The 21,481-nt window shown below is 47.2% G+C and overlaps 1 protein-coding gene across 1 annotated transcript in view; it reads left to right on the forward strand.

The window, feature by feature from the left end:
• The window catches only part of CAPN8 (calpain 8), a 73,495-nt gene that overhangs the window by 39,778 nt on the left and 12,236 nt on the right, over positions 1-21,481 (forward strand). The window contains exons 7-14 of the mRNA XM_054451747.1: positions 1,390-1,475; positions 4,014-4,088; positions 4,828-4,988; positions 8,131-8,306; positions 12,009-12,020; positions 14,901-15,112; positions 17,102-17,138; positions 21,354-21,422. Coding sequence (XP_054307722.1) covers positions 1,390-1,475; positions 4,014-4,088; positions 4,828-4,988; positions 8,131-8,306; positions 12,009-12,020; positions 14,901-15,112; positions 17,102-17,138; positions 21,354-21,422 — 828 coding nt within the window. The remainder of the gene's footprint in view (positions 1-1,389; positions 1,476-4,013; positions 4,089-4,827; positions 4,989-8,130; positions 8,307-12,008; positions 12,021-14,900; positions 15,113-17,101; positions 17,139-21,353; positions 21,423-21,481) is intronic.

Here is a 21,481-nt window from a genome sequence, read left to right on the forward strand (position 1 = left end):
GGAAATGCAATGAATGTCCCACCTCTTGTTATTTATTTAAGTGAAATAGGCCAGGCATGGTAGGGTGTGCCTGTCGTTCCAACTACTTGGGAGGTTGAGGTGGGAGGGTCGCTTGAGCCCGGGTGGGCAGTTGAGCCTGCAGTGATCGCACCACTTCACTCCTGCCTAGGTGGGAGAGAGAGGCCCTGTCTCAAAAATAAATAAATAAATAGAGTTAAATGAAATAGATGTTCTTTACATGTGTTTGTGTTTCATAAATATGCTTCTCTTTTTTCTTTTCTTTTTTTTTTTTTTTTTTAGATGGAGTCTTGATCTATCGCCAGGCTGGAGTGCAGTGGCACGATCTCGGCTCACTGCAACCTCCGACTCCCTGGTTCAAGTGATTCTCCTGCCTCAGCCTCCCGAGTAGCTGGGATTATAGGCACGTGCCACTACGCCCAGCTAATTTTTTGTATTTTTAGTAGAGATGGGGTTTCACCATGTTGGCTAGGATGGTCTCTATCTCCTGACCTCATGATCTGCCCACCTTGGCCTCCCAAAGTGCTGGGATCACAGGCATGAGCCACCGCGCCCGGCCCAAATATGCTTTTTAATGAAGTTAATCTCATAAATGGGAATTGAACATATACAAGTAAACACTGGGCTAGGTGAGTTGGGGGATACACAGGAAATGAAGACAATGAGGACCTAACAGCCTACGCAGTTGGTGTGTGCATATGTGAATGCCAGTGTGTGTGCAGGGGCCCAAGGGGCTTATGCTTGAGTGTTCAATAAATAGGGGAAAGCAGTATATGTGGATTTAGGAGTATGGGCTTTGGAGACAGACTGCCTGGGTTCCTGGCCTGCATTCACCACTTACTAACTAGATAATCTTGGATAATGTAACTTCTTTAAGTCTCAGATTTTTGAGCTATGAAATGAAGATAATTCTTTATCTTCTCAGGATTGTCGTGAGTGTTAAATGAGGCAATAAAGCATCTAAAATGCTTAGCACAACACCTCGTCTATAATACCTGCTCAATAAATGTTAACTGCCGTGCTTTGGTGTTTGTTTGGAGGGCGTTTATTGTCATGAGGCCTCATGTATTAAGAGCTCAGTCAATCTTAGTCAACTATAAAATCTAAATCTGAGCTAAAGAGACATAAGCTTGTTTTTGGGCTAGACTCACTCTTCATTTATTCAAACAAATTATGAAAAATACTTCATTTATTCAAACAAATTATGAAAATACTTGGCCCAAGCCTGAAAAGATGCATTAAAGGAAAATAAAAGTGTGGTCCTTTAGGGACATTTGAAAAATTTAATGCAGATCCTCTCAGGTGCAGACATGTCTGCAAGGCAACAGGAGCATAGTAATTCAGTCGCTTTTCTGTGTGTGGAATTTGCAGGTGAATTTCCAGGGCCATCCAGAGAAGCTGATCAGACTCAGGAATCCATGGGGTGAAGTGGAGTGGTCAGGAGCCTGGAGCGATGAGTAGGTTTTTTCCCCCCACTTCTCCAATCATCTCTCCCTCTGCGGAAGGGTGTCGTGTAAAACACACAATAATGAGATCGATGTCACAGTGAGTTCAGCAGCACATCCTGTCTGCCGATCACACAGTGTGTTCAGAAAAGAGTATTAAATGGATCCAGGCTGGGAAAGCAAAATAAAAACCACTGGGCTGTAGTCTTCGATTCTGGCTTTCTGCTTTGGCATTTGAAAGTTTGGCAGCTCTGTGGAATTTTTGCTTTGCGCTGAAAGGTTTTTGTGTTTTTTACCTGACACACCGTGCTGGTCCAAAGGTCAAATCGATCACTCACAGTCTGTTTCTTTCCACTCCACAAACACTGGACACTCTGACAAAGGCCAAACCCCTCAGCACCAAGAAGAAACAAGGATGCTGAGAAAATGAAATTTGGCCCTAGGAGCCCCGGGTCCCGGCAGCAGTGATGAATGAGGCAGCGGCACTTGCTCCTGCCCTAGGCATGTTTGATCACTGACTGGAGAGACTCCTCTTGGGCAGGCCTCTCTGCTGATGAGGGAAAGTCGGTCAGAAGTGGTGATGTCCCAGGACAGCTGTGCCCTGGAATCCATGTCCCCATGGTGCAGGAGAGTGGAAAGCATGGGGTGGTTTCTGTCCAGTGAGCACAGCTGGCCTGGGGGAGGCAGGTTAGTGTGGGGGAGGAATTAGAATTAGCCAGTCTCAGCTGGGTACAGTGGCTCACGCCTGTAATCCTAACACTTTGGGAGGCCTAGGCGGGTGGATCACTCGAGCTCAGGAGTTCGAGACCAGCCTGACCAACATGGTGAAACCCCGTCTCTACTAAAAGTACAAAAATTAGCTGGAAATCGCTTGAACCCAGGAGGTGGAGGTTGCAGTGAGCCAAGATTGTGCCACTGCATTCCAGCTTGGGCAACAGAGCGAGACTCTATTAAAAAAAAAAATTAGCCAGTCTCATGGACAAAGGACCACCAGAAATGAAAATGGTCACAATAATGCCCCTTCCCAATACATCCTTCATCCTCAAGTGCTGTTGGTACTCTGTGATGCCACCAGGGCTTTCGAAGGGGACATCGCCACATTTAATCACAGCATCATGACTGCTCATGACCGCGCAGAGGGGCAGTAACTCCGTTCAGGGTTGTGTCACGAAGAAACACGTGTCTCTAGGGCCACGCATGAGCCTCCTGTAGGAAGGATTTTTCATTCTACTGCCTAAGATTGAGCAAAACCCAAAACCTAAGTTCTGCCAAGTTCCCTAAAAGGATGACAGGGCCATGTGAAATTGAAACTCTGATTCTGGGCCATTGTTACCAAAAGCCACTACCGAGCTGTCCAAAGGGCTTGTTTGACTTTCTCTCCTTTCCCTGAGCACCCGCTCCCTGGTAGGTGGGAGGTGGTGACTCTCAAGTCCTGGAGGCCCTACCAGCTGGAGATGCAACCTGGGATAGTTATGTATATCAGCTGTAGGAGAAGGAGGGTGCCGAATCTCTAAGGCAACATCACTAAGCTCAGCCTGGGGATTAGTGAGATTTTACTTAAAAAAAAAGTAAAAAAAAAAAAAAAATGGAGCAGTAGGTCAGATCTAGAATTTTCCAACTCCTGCCCTAATCTTTGTTTATAGCAAGCACATTCTGAGATTTGGTTTTAATCAAATTAATGTTTCAATGAATTGAAGAGGCCCTGGGAACTGTCGTGCTGACCCCCGGGGTCTTAAAGCCTAGCTTGGAGGGAGAGGCTGGGCTGGAGTGTGCCCCAGCTCTTATGCTGGGGAGAGAAGGTGCTTAGATTTTGCTGAAGGTATTCAGGCAGGAATTTTTTTTTTTTTTTTAAGATGTATCTTGATACTGCTCTGTTACTTAGATGTCACATACATATTTCAGGAAAACCTAACTTTGTAAAGGTCAGGAAGCTGGAGATGGCATTCAAACAAAGTGCATAGATACTGCCCTTGAAAGGCCACCAGCAGGAGGTCTCACAGGGTGACGTTACTTCTGGGAAATTGCCGTAAAACTGGGCTGGATGATCATTCTCACAGGTGTAAGGAAGTGAACCATGTCCATGTCCCCAGAGCTGGTTAGACTCTGTCAGCATATTCACCCCAGACTGCTGGATAAGCCAGAGTAATAAGTGACTAATGGGTACTGGAGTGCCTGCCTTTCCAGTGACAAGAACTCATCTACGTCCTCTCCTGGGCCTCCCCATTCCTGCGAACAGGGGCCTGGGAGTCTTAATTAGAAATGTCAAATTTGCCCTAGAGAGTAAAAATTAGAGCATAATGTTTGAGCCATAATGTTCTTCTTGCATGTCCAAGGCCACCCTGCTAGTGCCCATGGAGTCCGTGTCCTGGGTCTGTGTCCCTTCCCCAGACAGTGTGCTTGCCCCACACTGTCCACACTGCCTTTCTGTCTGCCTGCAGTGCTTTTGGTATTTTGTTTCTGGCTCTTAGGGGGAAGCTTAGCTGCAGTAAACAGCTTGCCCTGTGTGTAGAACCTCTCAGGAGTGAGCACCTCTGCTTGTTTTCCCCTCAGTGCACCAGAGTGGAATCACATAGACCCCTGGCGGAAGGAAGAACTGGACAAGAAAGTTGAGGATGGAGAATTCTGGTGAGAGAGTTTTCTGCTGAAGCACTGTCCCATTGGTGATGGGTCCATTTTCAGTTCTGATGTGAACTCTAGGTCTCTGGGTCTTCCAGGAAGGCGACATGGTTCCTGACCATGGTGAATTCATTCTTCTCCTCCTTTTGTCCTGGTATAATTCCACCTCTATACCAGCACGTCTAAAGCACTGAAACCATGATATCTGGGCCCTCAACCTGGCTTAGCTATCAGCCTGTCTTTCTCAGTTCTATTATCTTTCCAATGAACTGAGAGCACTGCTTCTATCTCTTTAAGCTAAGATTTACCTACCATCAATATGAGAGAACTTCCTTTGCTAGTGAGCTAAGGAAGATAATAAGGATACTCCTTGAATATGGTACGGCTTAGCTGGGCATCACTCAGAATTAAACAAAAAGAAAACTCTTGTGAGCTTAGACTTAACCCAATCTAGAGGCAGAGGCTTTGTTGAGATGACCTCCTGGGGTCTTTTGCAGTTTACAGTTCAGATCGTTTGCTTGGTTGTTAAGATATGTGTGGGGGGCTCCCTATAAGAGCCAAGAAGCTACCGCTAGTGAAGAATGTGGACTGTTGTCTCTGCGTGTTTGTATCAGTGTGCTGTAGGAAAGATCAAGCTAGCCCACGGTCTCTAGGGCTGGTGCCACGGCTCCTTCCCGTGCCCGGTATGCATGCCTTTAATCACAACCCATCCCTCTTCACTGAGAGCCCTCTGGTGCCTCTGCCCCAGGATGTCACTTTCAGATTTCTTGAGGCAATTCTCTCGGTTGGAGATCTGCAACCTGTCCCCGGACTCTCTGAGTAGCGAGGAGGTGCACAAATGGAACCTGGTCCTCTTCAACGGCCGCTGGACCCGGGGCTCCACAGCTGGGGGCTGCCAGAACTACCCAGGTAAGGTGAAGGGCTGCCTCGGCCCAACCTCCTCCAGCTTATCCTCCCTGAGCTGGGTCACTTTATGTAATTTTTTGTTGCTATTTTGTGTGTTTTTTTGAGACAGGGCCTTGCTCTGTTGCCCAGGTTGGAGTGTAGTGGCACAATCTCTGCTCATCACAACCTCCGCCTCCCGGGCTCAAGTGATCCTCTTACCTCAGCCTTCTTAGTAGCTTGGACCACAGGCACGCACCACCATGCCTGGCTAATTTTTAAAAACTTTTATTATAGAGACAGGGTCTCACCATGTTGCCCAGGCTGGTCTCGAACTCCTAGGCTCAAGTGATCCACCCACCTCGGCCTCCCAAAGTTCTGGGATTACAGTTGTGAGCCACCGTGCCCAGCCCTATATGTTAATCTTTGGATAAGGCCTTTGGACTTTGTTCTTTGACTTCTGGGCATCCTCTGGAGGCCCTGCTTCTCCCTAGGGCTTGGAGGCCAGGTTTGTGTGGGTGGGCAGTGGCTCTGCAGCCACTCAGCTGCAGCCTGAACCGTGTGTTCAAACCATCCCTGCTTCACCCACCTGCCCTGCCCCCAAAGGACATGCTTTCCACACTAACCCTGCTCTTGGCACCTTACGCTAAGGCCTCCTGTTCTTCCCTTGGACTATTGCCCCTTCCTCCCCACTCCCCTCCCCCGACCCAGCTGGCTAACAGTCATCCTGCTGACCTCTGGGACAGAGTGGCTGATGGTGCGCTAGGGGAACACGGGTACGGCATCTGCTGTTTCAATAGACTGCATCCATTAGAGCTGCTGTTTCACTGTGTGTTTGTGCCTGAGTTGGAGGTGGAGGGGCAAAGACAGCGTGGGCCGTGATGGCCACACACAGGGCATGCATGTCATGGGGACTCAGTCCCTGGTGGAGATAGTGTGGTGCAAAGCATGGCGTCCGCACTAACCCTGGGTCCTCACCTGGTGAAAGGTGGGAAGCTTTCCTGGCTAGCAGAAGATCACTAATGTGTCCCTGTGTAGGCTCCTCCTAGGTTGAATCAGCTGAGGCAGCACCTGATGAAGAAACTCAGGAAAACAGCCCCACATCTCTAAGGAGAAATGAAGAAAAGCAAATCCTGCTCTCTCTACTTTTCACCTTCTGCTCCCCACGCTCCCTGCCTGGTTTGCTGTTGATCTGTTGATTGACTTAGACTGTAAGCACATGGGGCAGGGCCAGTCACTTTCTTCTCATGACAGAGCTCACTGCAGGGCTGTGCTCAGTGCTAGGGAAGCAGCATTAGAATAAAACCCCACCTGGGTGCAGTGCTGGGTCTTGACAAGTTCTCTCTTCTTTCATCGCCCATCCAACCCAAAGCTCCCAGTTCAGGCAGCTGTGACCAGACTGCTGAACAGAGAGGAAGGAAAGGGGTCCACATCCTGCCCTTGTTGCTTGATTTAGACCCTGGGAAGGGCATTTCCATTTTCTGAGCTTCAGTTTCCTAGCCCTCCAGATGGGATTCGACCTTCCAACCTTACTGGGTGACTGCGAGCCTTGGAACACAGAGTGTGTAGGGAAGTACTTTGTAAACTGTGTAGCATTATATAAATGGGAGTATTATTTTTATGGCCCATTCTCTTCCTCCAGTACTGTTAAGGAGTAAACAAAAAATGTATGGATTGCAGTAATGTTGCATTTGGGAGAAATTAAAATACACTCACCATTAGCAAGCTCTTAGAAAATATGGAGGAAATTTGCATGGATCATTTTGGGAGCTCAGAACTGTAGCAGGTGCCCAAGGTATCTGCATGCACCAAATCACAATCCCATCCATGTTGCCAACTAGCTGTCAGGAAGACATGGATAGTTACTGCCCTTTGGTAGTGATGGAAGTATAGGCGACTACAGATTTTTTTTTCTGTCTTCTATGGGATCCACAGATATCCGGCTTTAAAATCCATAAACTTGAGCCCTAAAACAAACAAACAAACAAACAAAAAACAGCAACAAACAAAACAAAACAAAACAAACAAAAAACCCCCTAAAAACTGGAAGTGGGGATTCTGGGAAGGTGGAATTGAATAAGTAATCCTACTGTAAAGAAAAGTGATAATCAATGGCTCTTGGTCACCTGTGAATGCCTTGTTATTTTCCAAGTTAGACTCTTCTTTAAAGGATGTAAGGAAAAATCCCATGCCCTTCCACTTCTTTTTTCCTCCAGGGCACATCATTATTGAAATTGTTGAGGCCCTAGAGTGGAGACACCTGTCAGGCATGTCTTCTGCAATTATGCTCTGCCACTGGACTCTGTCATAGACTTGCTGCCTATCCTTGGATGATCCTTTTAACCTCTCCGTGCCTTGGCTTGTGTACTTACTATTCTGAGAGATTTTTAAAAAGTCATCTTTGAAATGAAGGAGTCTTTTTCAATATCCATATGTGGTGTGGCAGGACTGCTTCTTAATTGCCAATTGTGATTCCTCATGCATTATTAAATGACTTTCTCTTGAAGAAAGTGTGTCTCGTCAGTGGGCTGCAACACTGAAGCCATCCTGTGAGGCTCCTGGGGTGATGGACAGCAGATTAGTTCTCAGGGGTGCCGCAGGCTGTGCTCTGCAGCTGGGGCCCTCTCAGAGAGAGAATAGGTGTCAATCAGATGGCAAGAGCAGTTGTCTTAATAGTGTCAGGGAGAGACCTTTTTGGTAGCTAGTCTCTTCAGGGACTTTCTCCTCTACCGTCCCGGGGACATGCTTTTTATCCAGAGATCTCCCTTCCTCCAGAAGATGGGTTTGCCTTAACAGGTCAAGTGCTGAGAGCAAGGTGATGTTAAGTCTTTCCCCAGGAAGACTTGGAGGCAGTGCTGCCCAGTGTAGCTCTCAGATGATGGGATCCTGAGTATTCCCAGTCAAGCACTTCTGGACTCCTGGTTGATCAAATGGACAAGCACACATTTCCAAATGCAATGCGGTATGTCTGTGTGTGTGGATGTGTAGGAAGGTAGGAGGAAATGCCTGACCACCTTGTAAAGAACACTTTCTGAGGCCTGCTTACTAGGCACAGTTTGGATGGAGCTGTGCATTCATTAGGATGATCAAGTTTCTTCCCTTTTACTTTATTCTTCTTCATCTCCTCACCCGCTATGTGGGGAACCACCATCACCTGGGTGACTTCCAGCCACTTACTGGACCAATCCCCAGTTCAAAATCCATTTGGATGAAGTGGATGAGGACCAGGAGGAGAGCGTCGGTGAACCCTGCTGTACAGTGCTGCTGGGCCTGATGCAGAAAAATCGCAGGCGACGGAAGCGGATAGGACAGGGCATGCTTAGCATCGGCTATGCCGTCTACGAGGTACTGCTGTGCTGGGTTTGTCCTTCATTATACACTTGATGTTTTGGGGCTGAATATCTTGGCCAGTCATGGTAGCACATCTTTCCTATTGCTGGAGTATTCCTAATCGAGAAGTGTCCTTGCTCCTCTATATACCTCTCCCAGTGGCCTTACTGAGGCCTGAATTCCACAATTAGAGATTCATTCCTATGGCTAAGTCTCTGCTGTTAACATTGAGATGTGTGATACGTTAACCTTTGCCTGTTATTGAGGGCTCAGTGTACATGTGTTCATTAGATTCTTTTCCAAGTACAGGCTTCCCCAGGGACAAGAGCCAAGAACATGGGGGCATAAGGCACTTGAGGTGGCACAAGGAGGATGAGGGGCATCACTGAATCAGGGAAGGAGGCTGGATATGGGAGCCAAAGACAACTATTCCCTGGGAGTCCTTGAGACACTTGGAGCACACAGGGCATGAGCTGGGGTGATGGAAACCACGTGCCCATTTTCAGTTCTGGTGTCTCTGAACTCTGGAATACAGCTGGCTTTGGGCTCACGCTGAAGTCCCTGACTAATATGCCAGTTTTCCTGGCAGCCACCCCTCTACAGACGTAACAGCCTCACAGATATGTTAAAGCAAGACCTTTGCGTCTTGACAAGTCTAGCCAGAAACAAATTGGAATCCACTTTTTTATACAGGCAAAGACTCCTTATAGCAAATTCCAGCAGGGCTCATGGTGGCCATTTTTAAACCAATTTTGTTAAAAGAATTTCTTGGGAAATATACAATTCTAATCAGGAAGACCAAGAGCTGTCTGGAGGCCCAATATCTCAGTATAAATTAATGTATGGAAAAAAATATTGTAATAAGAAACCAGTAAGGAAATAGTGCAATTGTCGAGATCCTATCTGCATCCCACACTTTATTTCTCATATTCTGGAATTTAGGGCTTTAGAGTTTAGGGTGTATGTGTGTATGTGTGCACACGCATGAGCATGCGAGTATATTTTAAGTTGAAGAATGGGAGTTGGAAAGTAATTGCTAATTGATGGCAGGAGAAAGGAATTGCAAATAAATAAGCTCCAATTCTACTCCAGCGGCTCTTTCATCTCCACCTAGAATGTAAGCAGCACAAAGCCAGACTCTGTTTGAAGAGATAAAAACCTGATTAGGCACTTAGTGTATGCACATCAATTCAACAAACTGTAACGAGCATCTATTATGTGCCGGGTGCTGTGCTGAAAGCTGAGGACATGGAGGAATATCACATAGTTACTGCCCTCAAGATGCTCACAATCTGAAGTGGAAAGTGAGATGCACACTCCACTGGCAACAGAGCAGGTCAGATCTGCTGTGATGGGGACCAGACACAATGGGCTGGGTTCACCTCAGCTTCGTGGGGGAGGAGATTTTGATGAGAACCTTGAAAGGTGAGCTGGATTTCAAGGGAGAACATTCCAGCCAGAAGGACATTTCTTGGCAGCTTGAAAGTTAAGTGATGGTTTTGGAGAGTCGATAGTAGGTGGGCATGGCTGCAGGGTGGGTGGGCTACTCAGTTCTTCATCCATCAGGCCTACGTTTTTTTTTTTTGAGACGGAGTCTCACTATGTCGCCCAGGCTGGAGTGCAGTGTTGTGAACTCGGCTCACTGCAACCTCCATCTCCCAGGTTCAAGCAATTCTCCTGCCTCAGCCTCTTGAGTAGCTGGGATTACAGGTGCACACCACCACATCTGGCTAATTTTTGTATTTTTAGTAGAGATGGGGTTTCACCCATGTTGGCCAGGTTGGTTTCAAATTCCTGACCTCAGGTGATCCACCCGCTTTGGCCTCCCAAAGTGCTGGGATTACAGGTGTGAGCCACTGCACTCAGCCAGGCCTAACTTGTATAACCAGACCAGCAAAGCATTCTTTCAAAGGGACTGAAATAGCTTTGTGTGGCATGACTTTTGCACTCATAAATAATATATAAAGCATATCAGTTTTTTAGTTATCAAATTATAGCTGCTTATAAAATATTCCAGTGTATGTGATCTGTGGTCCTTCTATATCTGGCCACAGGCGTATAATTTAGAGCATGACATCCATAAGTGAAAACAGTTTAAAAGTCAGGTTAAGAGGGTATCAGGAGTAGCTGGGATTACAGGGAGTAGCTGGGGTTGCAGGGAGTGGGTGCCATATTCTTATTCCTGTATCTCCCTCCTCTTGCTTTAACTGGAGTTTGGATTGAGGATGAAAACCTGCTGCTGACTGAGAAGCAGCCAGGTGCCTCCAAAGGCTAAAGAGCCCTCCTTGTCTGGCCTCCTCTCTCTCTCCTTTATCTTCCTGCAGTGATGCCAGGCCAGCCTGTCATTTGCAGTCAGGATCCTGCATTTCAAAGATGACTGTTTCTTTCCATCCACCCATGGGCAGTGGCTAAGCCCTGCTCCCTTACCTCGCTGCTCTGGATTTGTGCCACCAAGAGGCCCCACCTGCCTGGCTCAGTTTCTGCTGGGTGATTCTTGGCAGGGTGGATCTGGAGCATATTGATGGCAGCAGAGGTGGTCAAGTTGTTTGGAGAAAGATGGCCCACGTGGTTGGGAAAGCCCCTGCCATGGGTGTGTAAAGGCTATTAGGCCAGGAGCCGAGAGGAAGATACTTGTGAGGCCTCTGCATGGGTGATTTTGGTTTTACACTCAAAATTAGAGGAATGACTGTGACCCTGGACTCTTCTGCTTCTGCTGCCAATGACCCATGGGGGCTCCAGAAGTGAGCATGCCAGCTGATACACATTTTCCATAATATTGTTATTTCTCAGAGTTATAAGCAGTTGACCATAGATCTAAGCCACAAATATTGGCTGGACGTCTGGTCAAAAGGGCCTATGTATCAGGGACAAAGAATGGAAAGGGACAAATTATGGGGTTTGAATCCTCTTCTCTAGCCTGGCATAGGAACCCCAGGCATGGGGAAGCTTCTACTCTGGATCTGAGAGCTACTGTCTTGTGGGAGTCAACACTTCCAGTTGCAGATAATAGAGCCTAACTCGAGCTAGGAGTGTGCCAGCTCATGAAACCAAAACAAGGGAAGGAGATGGAGGCTTGGGACAAAGGACCTGGATACTACCAGGATTCTTTCTCTCCACATCTCCTCTCTAGTGCTGATGACATTGTGCTAGTCTAGATTTCTTCATTCCCTAATATCACTAGCATTAAGAAAGGAGCCCCTTCTGTTAGTTCCAATTCAGAAATCCCAGAGAAGTAAGTCTCTGATGGGCTCAACTTGGGTCACGTGCCTATTCTTGAACCATTTCACCATAGCCAAGGGCAGAATAAACTATGGCTCAGGTTGAGTGAGATTCCTCCACTCTGGTCAAGCTCTTGATCTTGGACACCAGGTCGGTAGGTCTGAAGAAGAGATTAGCTCTCATTGAAACCCCAAGGCTATTACTCCTGAAGAATTTGAGATCTTGGTAGATTCTACAACTAGAAAAGTAAGAAAGTAGAACCTAGAAATCTGGCGGGCCCCCACCAGATTTCTAGGATCCTATTTATAGATGGCCTCGAAATTCATCAATAATGTTCCAGTTTCAGAAATGCTGACTGACTTCTCACTTTAGCACAAATGTCTCCTCAGTAGCCCCAGGATTGCACAGTCTGTTTGCAAGACATAGGGAGAGAAGAAAAGGAGCAGAAGGAGGACCTTTGAGCTCTCAGGTGACCTGCTCTTTTCTTCTGCCCCACAGGTCCCCAAGGAGGTATGTGAGTGCTGACAGAGATTCCTTCCTTTGGTGAGAAATAGCTTGGCTGCCTTCAGGATGGGCAGCCGGCAGCATCTGTTTCCTGTGATAGAAGCTGGTTGTTCCACAGCTCTCACATGATCCAGTCATGGATCAAACCATATGAGTAGGCTGCTACCTCTGAGAGTGAGTGAGGACCATCGCAAGTCCCATCTGTCAGGCCCTTATGGAAGGAACAGTGGTGACCTTTTCCCCCATATCCCTGGTGGTCTGAACAAGGTGATTCCAACGGGCAGTCAAGGTTGAGAACCAGTGTTCTATCTGGGCTTCCTCTAGCTGGAGTCAGTTGCACTAACTATGTAGAGGTGTATCCACCCTGCTGCAGCTTTATCCCAGTTCTTCTGGGTTTTCAAACTTGGCTGGCCATGAAGCATGTGCCAACAAGGCTCAATTCATCAGCTCTAGTGTATGCCTTGGTCCAAGGCTGCAGATTACTGGTCCACCTGCCCTTGGCTCACAAAGTGCATGTTATTGATTACAGAGGGATCAGACAAGGAAGTGAATGGTTTAGAGCAAATACCTCTTACTGATGCAGGGCAGGTGAGCCCTCAAATTGCGGCTTAGCCTGGGAGGGTTCTTGGCTTCACCCAGCAAAAAATTCAAGGACCAGCCAGTGGTGTTAGCAACTTTTATTGAAGTGGCAGGGTAGAGCAGCAGCAGAGGTCCTTGCAGAGCAGGGCTACCTCCTAGTCAGTGAGCCCACAGTAGCAGCTGACAGGCAGTTCCACACTCATATTTATACCAACTTTTAATTATATGCAAATTAAGGGGCAGATTAAGCAGAAATTTCTAGAAAAAGAATGTTAACATCTGGGTTGTCAGGTTATTGCCATGGAAAGGGGCAGTAACTTCTGGATGTTGCCAAGGCAACAGTAAACTGATAGGGCACACTGGTGGGTATGTCTCATGGAGAGGTGCTTTCACCTCTTCCCTGTTTTAGCTAGTGCTCCATTTGGTCCAGTGTCCTGCTGGGAGTTGAGTCCTACCTCCTACCTCATTACTACTGGAAAATAATTAAAACCAAAACTGATTTAAGTCTGGGTGATGGTGGTTCCCATCAGAAATGCCCCATTTATATGAGAGAGAGGTGACGTGCACACACAATGGAGCTTTCTCCAGCAGCACCTCACAGTGCCCTCAATGTGTCACCCTGGATCCTGTGCTCTGCGAGTGCCGGGGGGCCTTCAGGACAACAGTTGTCAAACTTAGAATATGCTTCTGAATCCCCTAGAGGGCTTGCTGAAGCACAGATTTTTGGGCCCTGCTCCTGGAGTTTCTGGTTCTTTCAGTCTAGGGTGGGGCCTGAGAATTTGCATTCTAACAAGTTACCCTGGGGTGCTCCTGCTGATCGTGATCCCACACTGAGAACCACCCTTAGTTAAACCTGCCCAATCTCCATCCTGTCACTTTGAGCTGAGCTATGTCAAGGGCAGATGTGGGGGCCAGGGACCTTGTGGCACCTGCTTACTTGGGGTCCCTAGTAGGACAGAGTCTTACCTAGATCTTGCCTCAGTGTCCTCCAATTCCCACTCTGGCCCTGAAATAGGACTTCTCTAACCTGCTCCACCCCTGGATTCTTGCTGGAACTCAGTTTGCCCCCTTCCCAACCCAAGCCAAATTAGAGTAGCTTCCTTACTTCAACTCTCCTGAGTGCTTTCTCCTGCCAGTGCCCCATCTCCTCCCTTTGCTACCATCAGGTATGGCAAGAATGACCTTTCACTCATGACATGTAGGCCTTGGTCATGTCCTCACTGGCCACACCACCAGCATTCTCCTGCCCAGAATGTAAGCATTTTTAGGGAGAATCTCAAGGACTGTGGGCACCCTAGTGGCCAGGTTAGTGGGGACTGCCTGGGGGCTGTATGTGGAGTCCTGACTAGGGTAGTGTGGGCAGGTGGCTTGCTTCCTTCTTTGCTTAGCAGATCTGTAATCCAAAGAGGGTCTGATGACCAAGAGTGAACACTGTCCACTCTGGGGGGACATTTCAGCTCTGGGTCACACAGAAGTTACAGCCCTTAGAATGTATCAGCACCTGGCCTCTGTCACAGGCATCTTGATGAAGGTTGATCGTAAAGACACAGTGCTATGGAGAGGCTTAATTACAGCAATAATAACGTTGGCACCTGTGTTTTGGAAGCACTCTGCAGTCACTAATTAGCCTGTGTCATGCACCAACAGCCTCCCACCTCCCCACAACAAATAAATGGGTCCTGGAGAGCATCGTCGCCTGTTGAGGAGAGTCAAGGCCCTGGGGAGTCTGGGGGGACCCCAGACTGGGCCTAGCTGTGGCCACCCCCTCTGCCTGTCTCTTTTAGAGCTGCCTCCCTGTGCTCCCAGACTGACCATCCTAGTCTCTTTGCAGAGCAGTTTTCACAGATAGTCAAAGGTGAGCAAGTTTTTGTGGCAGCTTTTGCTTGAGGACTAGGATTTAAGCTCTTTTCTCCAGCCTTGGTCCTGTACTGGGAAGGTCAGTGCCACACTCCCAGAGACAGTTGCAGAATAAAAGAGCCTATTGGATCAGAGAGGAAAAATATCCAGAGAGAAGCTGAGTGCACACTAGAGACCCTGCCGCTCAACCTTCGTTTAACTGGGGATGCCCAGAGCTCACGGTCACACAGTCAAGATCAATGCCTCAAACAGGGCCTTGCACCCAGAAGGCACTCAAAATACACTTGATGATTGACATACAGTGAGTTCACAACAGAATCTGCAGCCTCCTGATTCTTGGTGCAATGGTAGAAATCAATAATTCCTAAATCAGCATGATAAAGCTGAACTCTCGGGCTCTCATCTTCCAGGATTTAACAAGAAATTGACTCTGCTTATTGTTTTGTGCAGCTGGAGAGTCACACGGACGCACACTTGGGCCGGGATTTCTTCCTGGCCTACCAGCCCTCAGCCCGCACCAGCACCTATGTCAACCTGCGGGAAGTCTCTGGCCGGGCCCGCCTGCCCCCTGGGGAGTACCTGGTGGTGCCATCCACATTTGAGCCCTTCAAAGATGGCGAGTTCTGCTTGAGAGTCTTCTCAGAGAAGAAGGCCCAGGCCCTGTGCGTCTCCTTCCCTCCATGGTGGGGAACAGTTGTCTGTGGGCCCATGAAGGGAAATGGCCCCATGCAGGTGTAGGACCCACCCCAGCTCCCAGTACATGTTCCCAGAAGAAGCCTCTAAGAAACTACAAGGCCAAAGGACCCTTCACTGGGTGTCCCCCTCCTACCTCTCCACCTTGCTCTATAGGTCACGGAGATAAAGGGAACCAGGAGACCAGCAGTGGCCTGGACTGGGGCTCCCACCCATGCAGGAGGAGCATGTGAGGCCCCGAGAGTGGGACCTGGACCAGAGTACCCCTCCTCCCCTCACACACTCACACACCATATACGCACCACACATGCACACCACATGCCACACACATACATGCCATGTACCCCACACATACACCACACACATACATACCACACACATACACACACGTCACACACATACACACCACATGCCACACAAACATGCACCACAAACCACACACATACATCACACAGACACCACACACCACACACATACAAAACACACACATACTCCACTCACACACACCATGTATATACACACCACACACATGCAATACATACATACACACCACATGCCACATATAGACACCACACACACATACACAACACACATACTCTCCACACACATGCATATATACCACACACATGCTCCACTCACACACATCATGTATATACCACACACATCACAGGTACCACCTACACACATATACATACCATATACCACACACATGCAATACATACATACACACCACATGCCACATATAGACACCACACACACATACACAACACACATACTCTCCACACACATGCATATATACCACACACATGCTCCACTCACACACATCATGTATATACCGCACACATCACAGGTACCACCTACACACATATACATACCACATACCACACACATATTCCACTCCCACATAACACATACACACCACACATACCATGCACACACACCACACATACACACCACACACACCACACATACGCAACACACACACACAGCAGGTATACACCACATGTACATACCATGTACATACAACATACCATGATATACATACACCATGTACACACACATACACACACTACACACCAGTCATACATGACACACTATATACCACATACGTCCCCCACACATATACTATACACATGCCACTTACACACACCACATACACACCATGCACACATATACACCACACACCACACACACGAACATCATGTATTGCATATCACACACATCACATACTACACACACTATACACACTACACATACACACCACACATATATATCACACACACACATTTATACCACACACACAGCACACATACTACAAGCACATGCACACCACATATTACATACCATACACACCAAACACACCACACACCATATGTACACACTGCACACATCACACATCATACAGTACACACACAGTACACCACTCACACACACCACGTACATACCGCACACACTCCACACAATCACACAGCACACACTCATACCACATACACACTATATACATACCATTCACACACACCACATACATATGACACACACACACACCACAGCACACACATCTCTGAACACTTGCAAGGGCTGTGGGCTTGCTGGCTCAGCCCCTAGAGGACATTTCTACAGGGATCACCCTTCTAGGGAATTCTCTCCCTACCTTACCCCAGTTACCACTCTTGTCCCTGGGAGTGATCCATCAGGGTGAACATTCTAGAATCCTTGAAGGGCCAGTGGCACTGGGAAGCTCTTGTCTCTGATGAAAAACTCAGGGTGGGGTGGAGGTTGAGGAGGCGAGGGAGAGGAATCCTGGTTAAAGATTCTGTTTATGCAGTTTTTAGTAGGAAATGAAGTCTGGGGTGCGAGGCCAATCTCTCAGGAGGGCCAGAATCTTCCTAAAACAACCCAGCCATTAGCTGTACTTTTTACTTACTCATGTTTGGTTTATTTCTTTCTTTGCATTTCAGAGAAATTGGGGATGTGGTAGCTGGAAACCCATATGAGGTATGCAATCTTTTTGTATGCCAAACTCTGACACTGTTGCATAGCAGTCATTCCAGGCTTCTTATTGATTCGTCAGAATCTTTATGTATTAAGGATGGTAACTTCTTATTAGTTAGGGCCACAACATTTTCTAGTCCCTGTGTCTTCCTGATGAAGATGAGACAGAAGTAGCCCTGGAACCCAGGCTTTGTAATATATCCCTATCCCCTGGGGGAGGTCTTAGCCATTGTCTTCCACGTTTGATAAGCAGGACCCACAGATAGAGCACCCACTGCGCCTAAGCTGTTCTGTGTGTGATAGAGAAGTCCTTGGGAGAATAGATCCAGTGTCCTGCTCTTGGATTGACCTCCAGTCTTTTGGAGGACAAATGATGAAAGTATATGCGAAAGATGAAGAAAAGAACACACCAGAAAACCTACCTAAACTTGAGTATGTGTAGTCTGAGAGGTGCTGGGGAGTGCCTAGTCTGGGAAGGCCCCATGGAGGAGGTGAGTTCTGAGCCGACTTTGGAGGAAGAAATATGTAGGGTTTAAAGTGTGGGTTTACCACCTCACTTCCTTTATCCCTCACTATGTCCTCAATGTACTGTCCTTGTCCTCAGATGGTGGGTGTGGCGGATGATGGGTATGTTGGGTGCTGCTGCTCCCTGAGAGCCATGCTGTGTCTGTGGCCAGTGGGCACTGGCCTGGGGTGGGGCAGGACCACCTTCATGGGGGCACAGGCCCAGCTTCTACCCCTCCGTCCAACGCTGACGTATCTCTGGCTGCAGATGCCACACGGAGTACTCCCAGCTGCTGGGCTTGGCATCTTCAGCTGAATGGGGGTGGGGGCAGACATATTCTGTGATTTGACATGTGTCAAATTTACAAGCTTGTGTTTCTGCCGATGCATGAGATGGTGCCAAATAAGGATCCATCTTGTCCTGGGGGTTTGTATTGTGAGTTTATCAGATAGAAAATGCATGCCACATGTCTGTTTTTTCTTATTCTAGTTAGTTTCTGAACTGGTGTGACTGCTTCCCTATGCACTGTAATTCAGCCAGTGGTCAATAGCGCCCCCTGCCTCGAGTTGGTGGCAATACCTGGTGCCAGAGGCCTTTTCTGTGCTTGTGACTCTTGGTGATCTGAGCTGGGCAGAATTTTCCCCTTGCCTCAGTTGCCGATGCCAGCTCAGCCTTCTCAGTGCCCCCAGGAGGACTTATCGCTCAAGGTGGCATGTCTTGCTATGGGTCCCAGGCATATTAGAAAGGCTGCGGTTTGCCAGTGTAGAGTATGGGGCTGAGCCTGAATTCAGGTGCTAAAAGTTATGCTCTCTCCTTTTTTGGGTGGGAAGGGCAGGGTTCTGCTAAATCAACTTAAACTGATTCTAAGCCCCCCTTGCACCAGGTTGGCAGGAGTTCAATCCTAGTCATTACTGGGGCTTCCCATCTCCATGTCCCATGGTATTGGGGTTTTCTAAAGCCCCCAAGCAACAGGAAGTCTCTTCTGGTCATGGGTCCACATTGGTTACTTCTGTGGTCAGCTCACAGGTTTCTTTATGACTGACAGCTCTTGGGCTTCTGTGCTCAGCATGGGGCCTAGAGTCTTTGGTGAACTGGGAGTCCTCAGGCCAATGGTCCAGCCTCCCCTTCTGAGGTACCAGGACATGGCTATGGAGCCATTCAAGGGTTCCCATATCCCCAAGATCCTGTAAACTTTCAACATCTTCTTGGTCTCAGGGAAACCCTGCTTTTTCTCTTTAGGGCACCACTGTGCTGTGACTGACACACACACACACACACACACACACACACACACCCCAGAATACACAGATAATGTCCTCAGGGGACTCAGGACTTTACAGGAGACAGGAAGGGCTATTGCCTTCAGGAACTTCTGTTTTATTCCCTGCAGAAATCTTCAAGTCATGGACAGTTGGACATTCAAAGAGCATAATCACCTGCTCTGAATGAGGGAAGGAAAAATTACAGGGTGAACAAACACACTCTTGGAATTTAGCCATGTTCACTTTGAGCAGGGTTGTAAAGACGTTCCCAACATGTGATATAATGAATAACAAGAAAATAATTCCTTGCTTTTGCCATGTTGCCATACTATTTGCAAAGCATTTTCATATAGATTGTATCAGGGAAATAGAAAATTCCACTATAATAAGTTCCTTGAGAATAAAAACTATGCCTTGTTCACCATTGCATTCAGACGCAGGTTCTGAACAGTTCCCAACATGTGCCAGGTGTTCAGTAAATCTTTTCTTTGAATGAACAAATTGTAAAGTACCACACTTGCAACCATGTACACACGTTTTCCTCATTCCCAGTGTCCAAAAATTCCCTTGTGTCCAATGATACCCCTTAGTGATGGGGTGCCTGCTATGCGCCTGTGTGTGTCCATATCCATATACTGTTTTGTTGTTAGTTTTTTATATGCAATTTTATGTTTTTCCCCTAGAATAATAGAATATTACTCCATGTCTGGAATTTATGGACATCCAAGATTTTGGTATACTGTATTACATGAATGATATAATGTTTTTTTTTTTCCTACAAAACCACTTTAAAATCATAGATGTGTGATGAGATATGATGTGTTTATCATTTTTTCTTCTAAAAATCTAGACGTATTTTTGGATTAGCACATCTTCTATGTAAACAGCATGGTAGGCGTTAATATCCTCATTCTACAGGTGAGGAAACAGCCCCAGAGAGGCTGAGAGTAGTTGGATGCAGGGAGCATCTTCTCTGATGATCATTCCAGAGGGTGGTGGAGAAGCGCATGGGCTGGAGTTTAATCCTGGCTTCACTGTTTATTAGCTGTGTGATCTTGGCCTGTTACATAACATTTAAAATGAAGTAACATTTAAAATTCCAGTCTGTCCATTGGTGAAGTGAGGACAGTAATGAGACGAACCTCACAGGACAGTGGTGAATATTAAATGAAATAATCCATGCAAAGTACCTGACAGGTAGTAAGTACTCAACAAAGACAAGTATTATTACTACAGTGGTTATCCTTATGAGTACAGCATCATCAAGCTATATTGGGCCTTTTGTACTCATCTTAGTGATAGTTTTGGAAGAAATTGACCCAGCTTTCTAGAAACTTCGTGTCATCTGGGAAGCTGTCACTTTTTCATTCTGTCTTGTGGTGACAGCTGGGCATTGTTCTATTTTGGGCAGAGCCCATTGTCACATCAGAAAGTCTCTGGACAGAAGCATTCATATAATGGTTTGTAATTTCCAAAGGACTTTGACCCACATTAGCTCTCATTTGATTCCTAAAATGGCCCCATGAAAATGGTCTGGTTAAATCAATATCAGAGTGGAGGCCATGGATGTTCAGAGCCCTGAGATAGTGTCCAATAAGGGGCCAATCTGCTATATAGAACCCAGGAGACTGGGTTCTAGTTCTACTCTTTCTACTAGGTTGTGTTCTCAACACTTTTGAAATCATGTTGCTCTTTGTGAATCTGGTGAAAGCTAAGAAAGTGTTTTTTTTCTGATACAAGGTCTCACTCTATCACCCAGGCTGGAGTACAGTGGCACAATCTTGACTCACCGCGGCCTCAGCCTCCTGGGCTCAAGCAACCCTCCAGCCTCAGCCCCCCAAGTAGATGGGACTGCAGGTGTGCACAACTACACCCAGCTAATTTTTGTATTTTTTGTAGAAATGGGGTTTCACCGTGTTGCCCAGGCTAGTCTCGAACTCCTGGGCTCATGTGACCTGCCTGCCTCAGCCTCCCAAAGTATTATGATTTCAGGTGTGAGCCACTGTGCCCAGCCAAAAATGCATTTAAATATGACCCCATGTTTTCACACAATTTCTGGAGTTCAGACTCCCTGGAAAATTATCAGTGATTCCCTTAGGAGTCCACAGATTCACACCAAGATTTCCTGATGTCGGTGTCATTTTCTGAAAGTGGTTCAGGTTGTAATCAGAAATTCAGGGTTGGTGGGGCTCACTTCCCCAAATCACTTAGAGAGAAAACTGCTAGACCCCAGCGCTGCCTCTGTGCTCATCCCTGCTGGACTGTAAGCTCCCTGGAGCCAGGACCTTGGCTGTCTCTTGGTTTACCACCATGCGCCCCCTCTTAGCCCAAAGCCTGGCACACAGTAGGTGCATCATAGATACTAACGGATGAAGGAATGAATTTTAAATCTTCGTCTTTCATTCTCCTTGATGATTCCCATTTTAACTTTGCAAATGTCCTTCTTTTTAGCCACATCCCAGTGAGGTGGATCAGGAAGATGGCCAGTTCAAGAGCCTGTTTGAGAAGCTGGCAGGGAAGGTGAGTGGAGGGCAAATACGGCTTCCCAGGTGGGCAGGAGAATATTCAGGAATGCTCAG

Source organism: Pongo pygmaeus, chromosome 1 (assembly GCF_028885625.2).
Source record: "Pongo pygmaeus isolate AG05252 chromosome 1, NHGRI_mPonPyg2-v2.0_pri, whole genome shotgun sequence".
NCBI classification, from domain to species: Eukaryota; Metazoa; Chordata; class Mammalia; order Primates; family Hominidae; genus Pongo; species Pongo pygmaeus.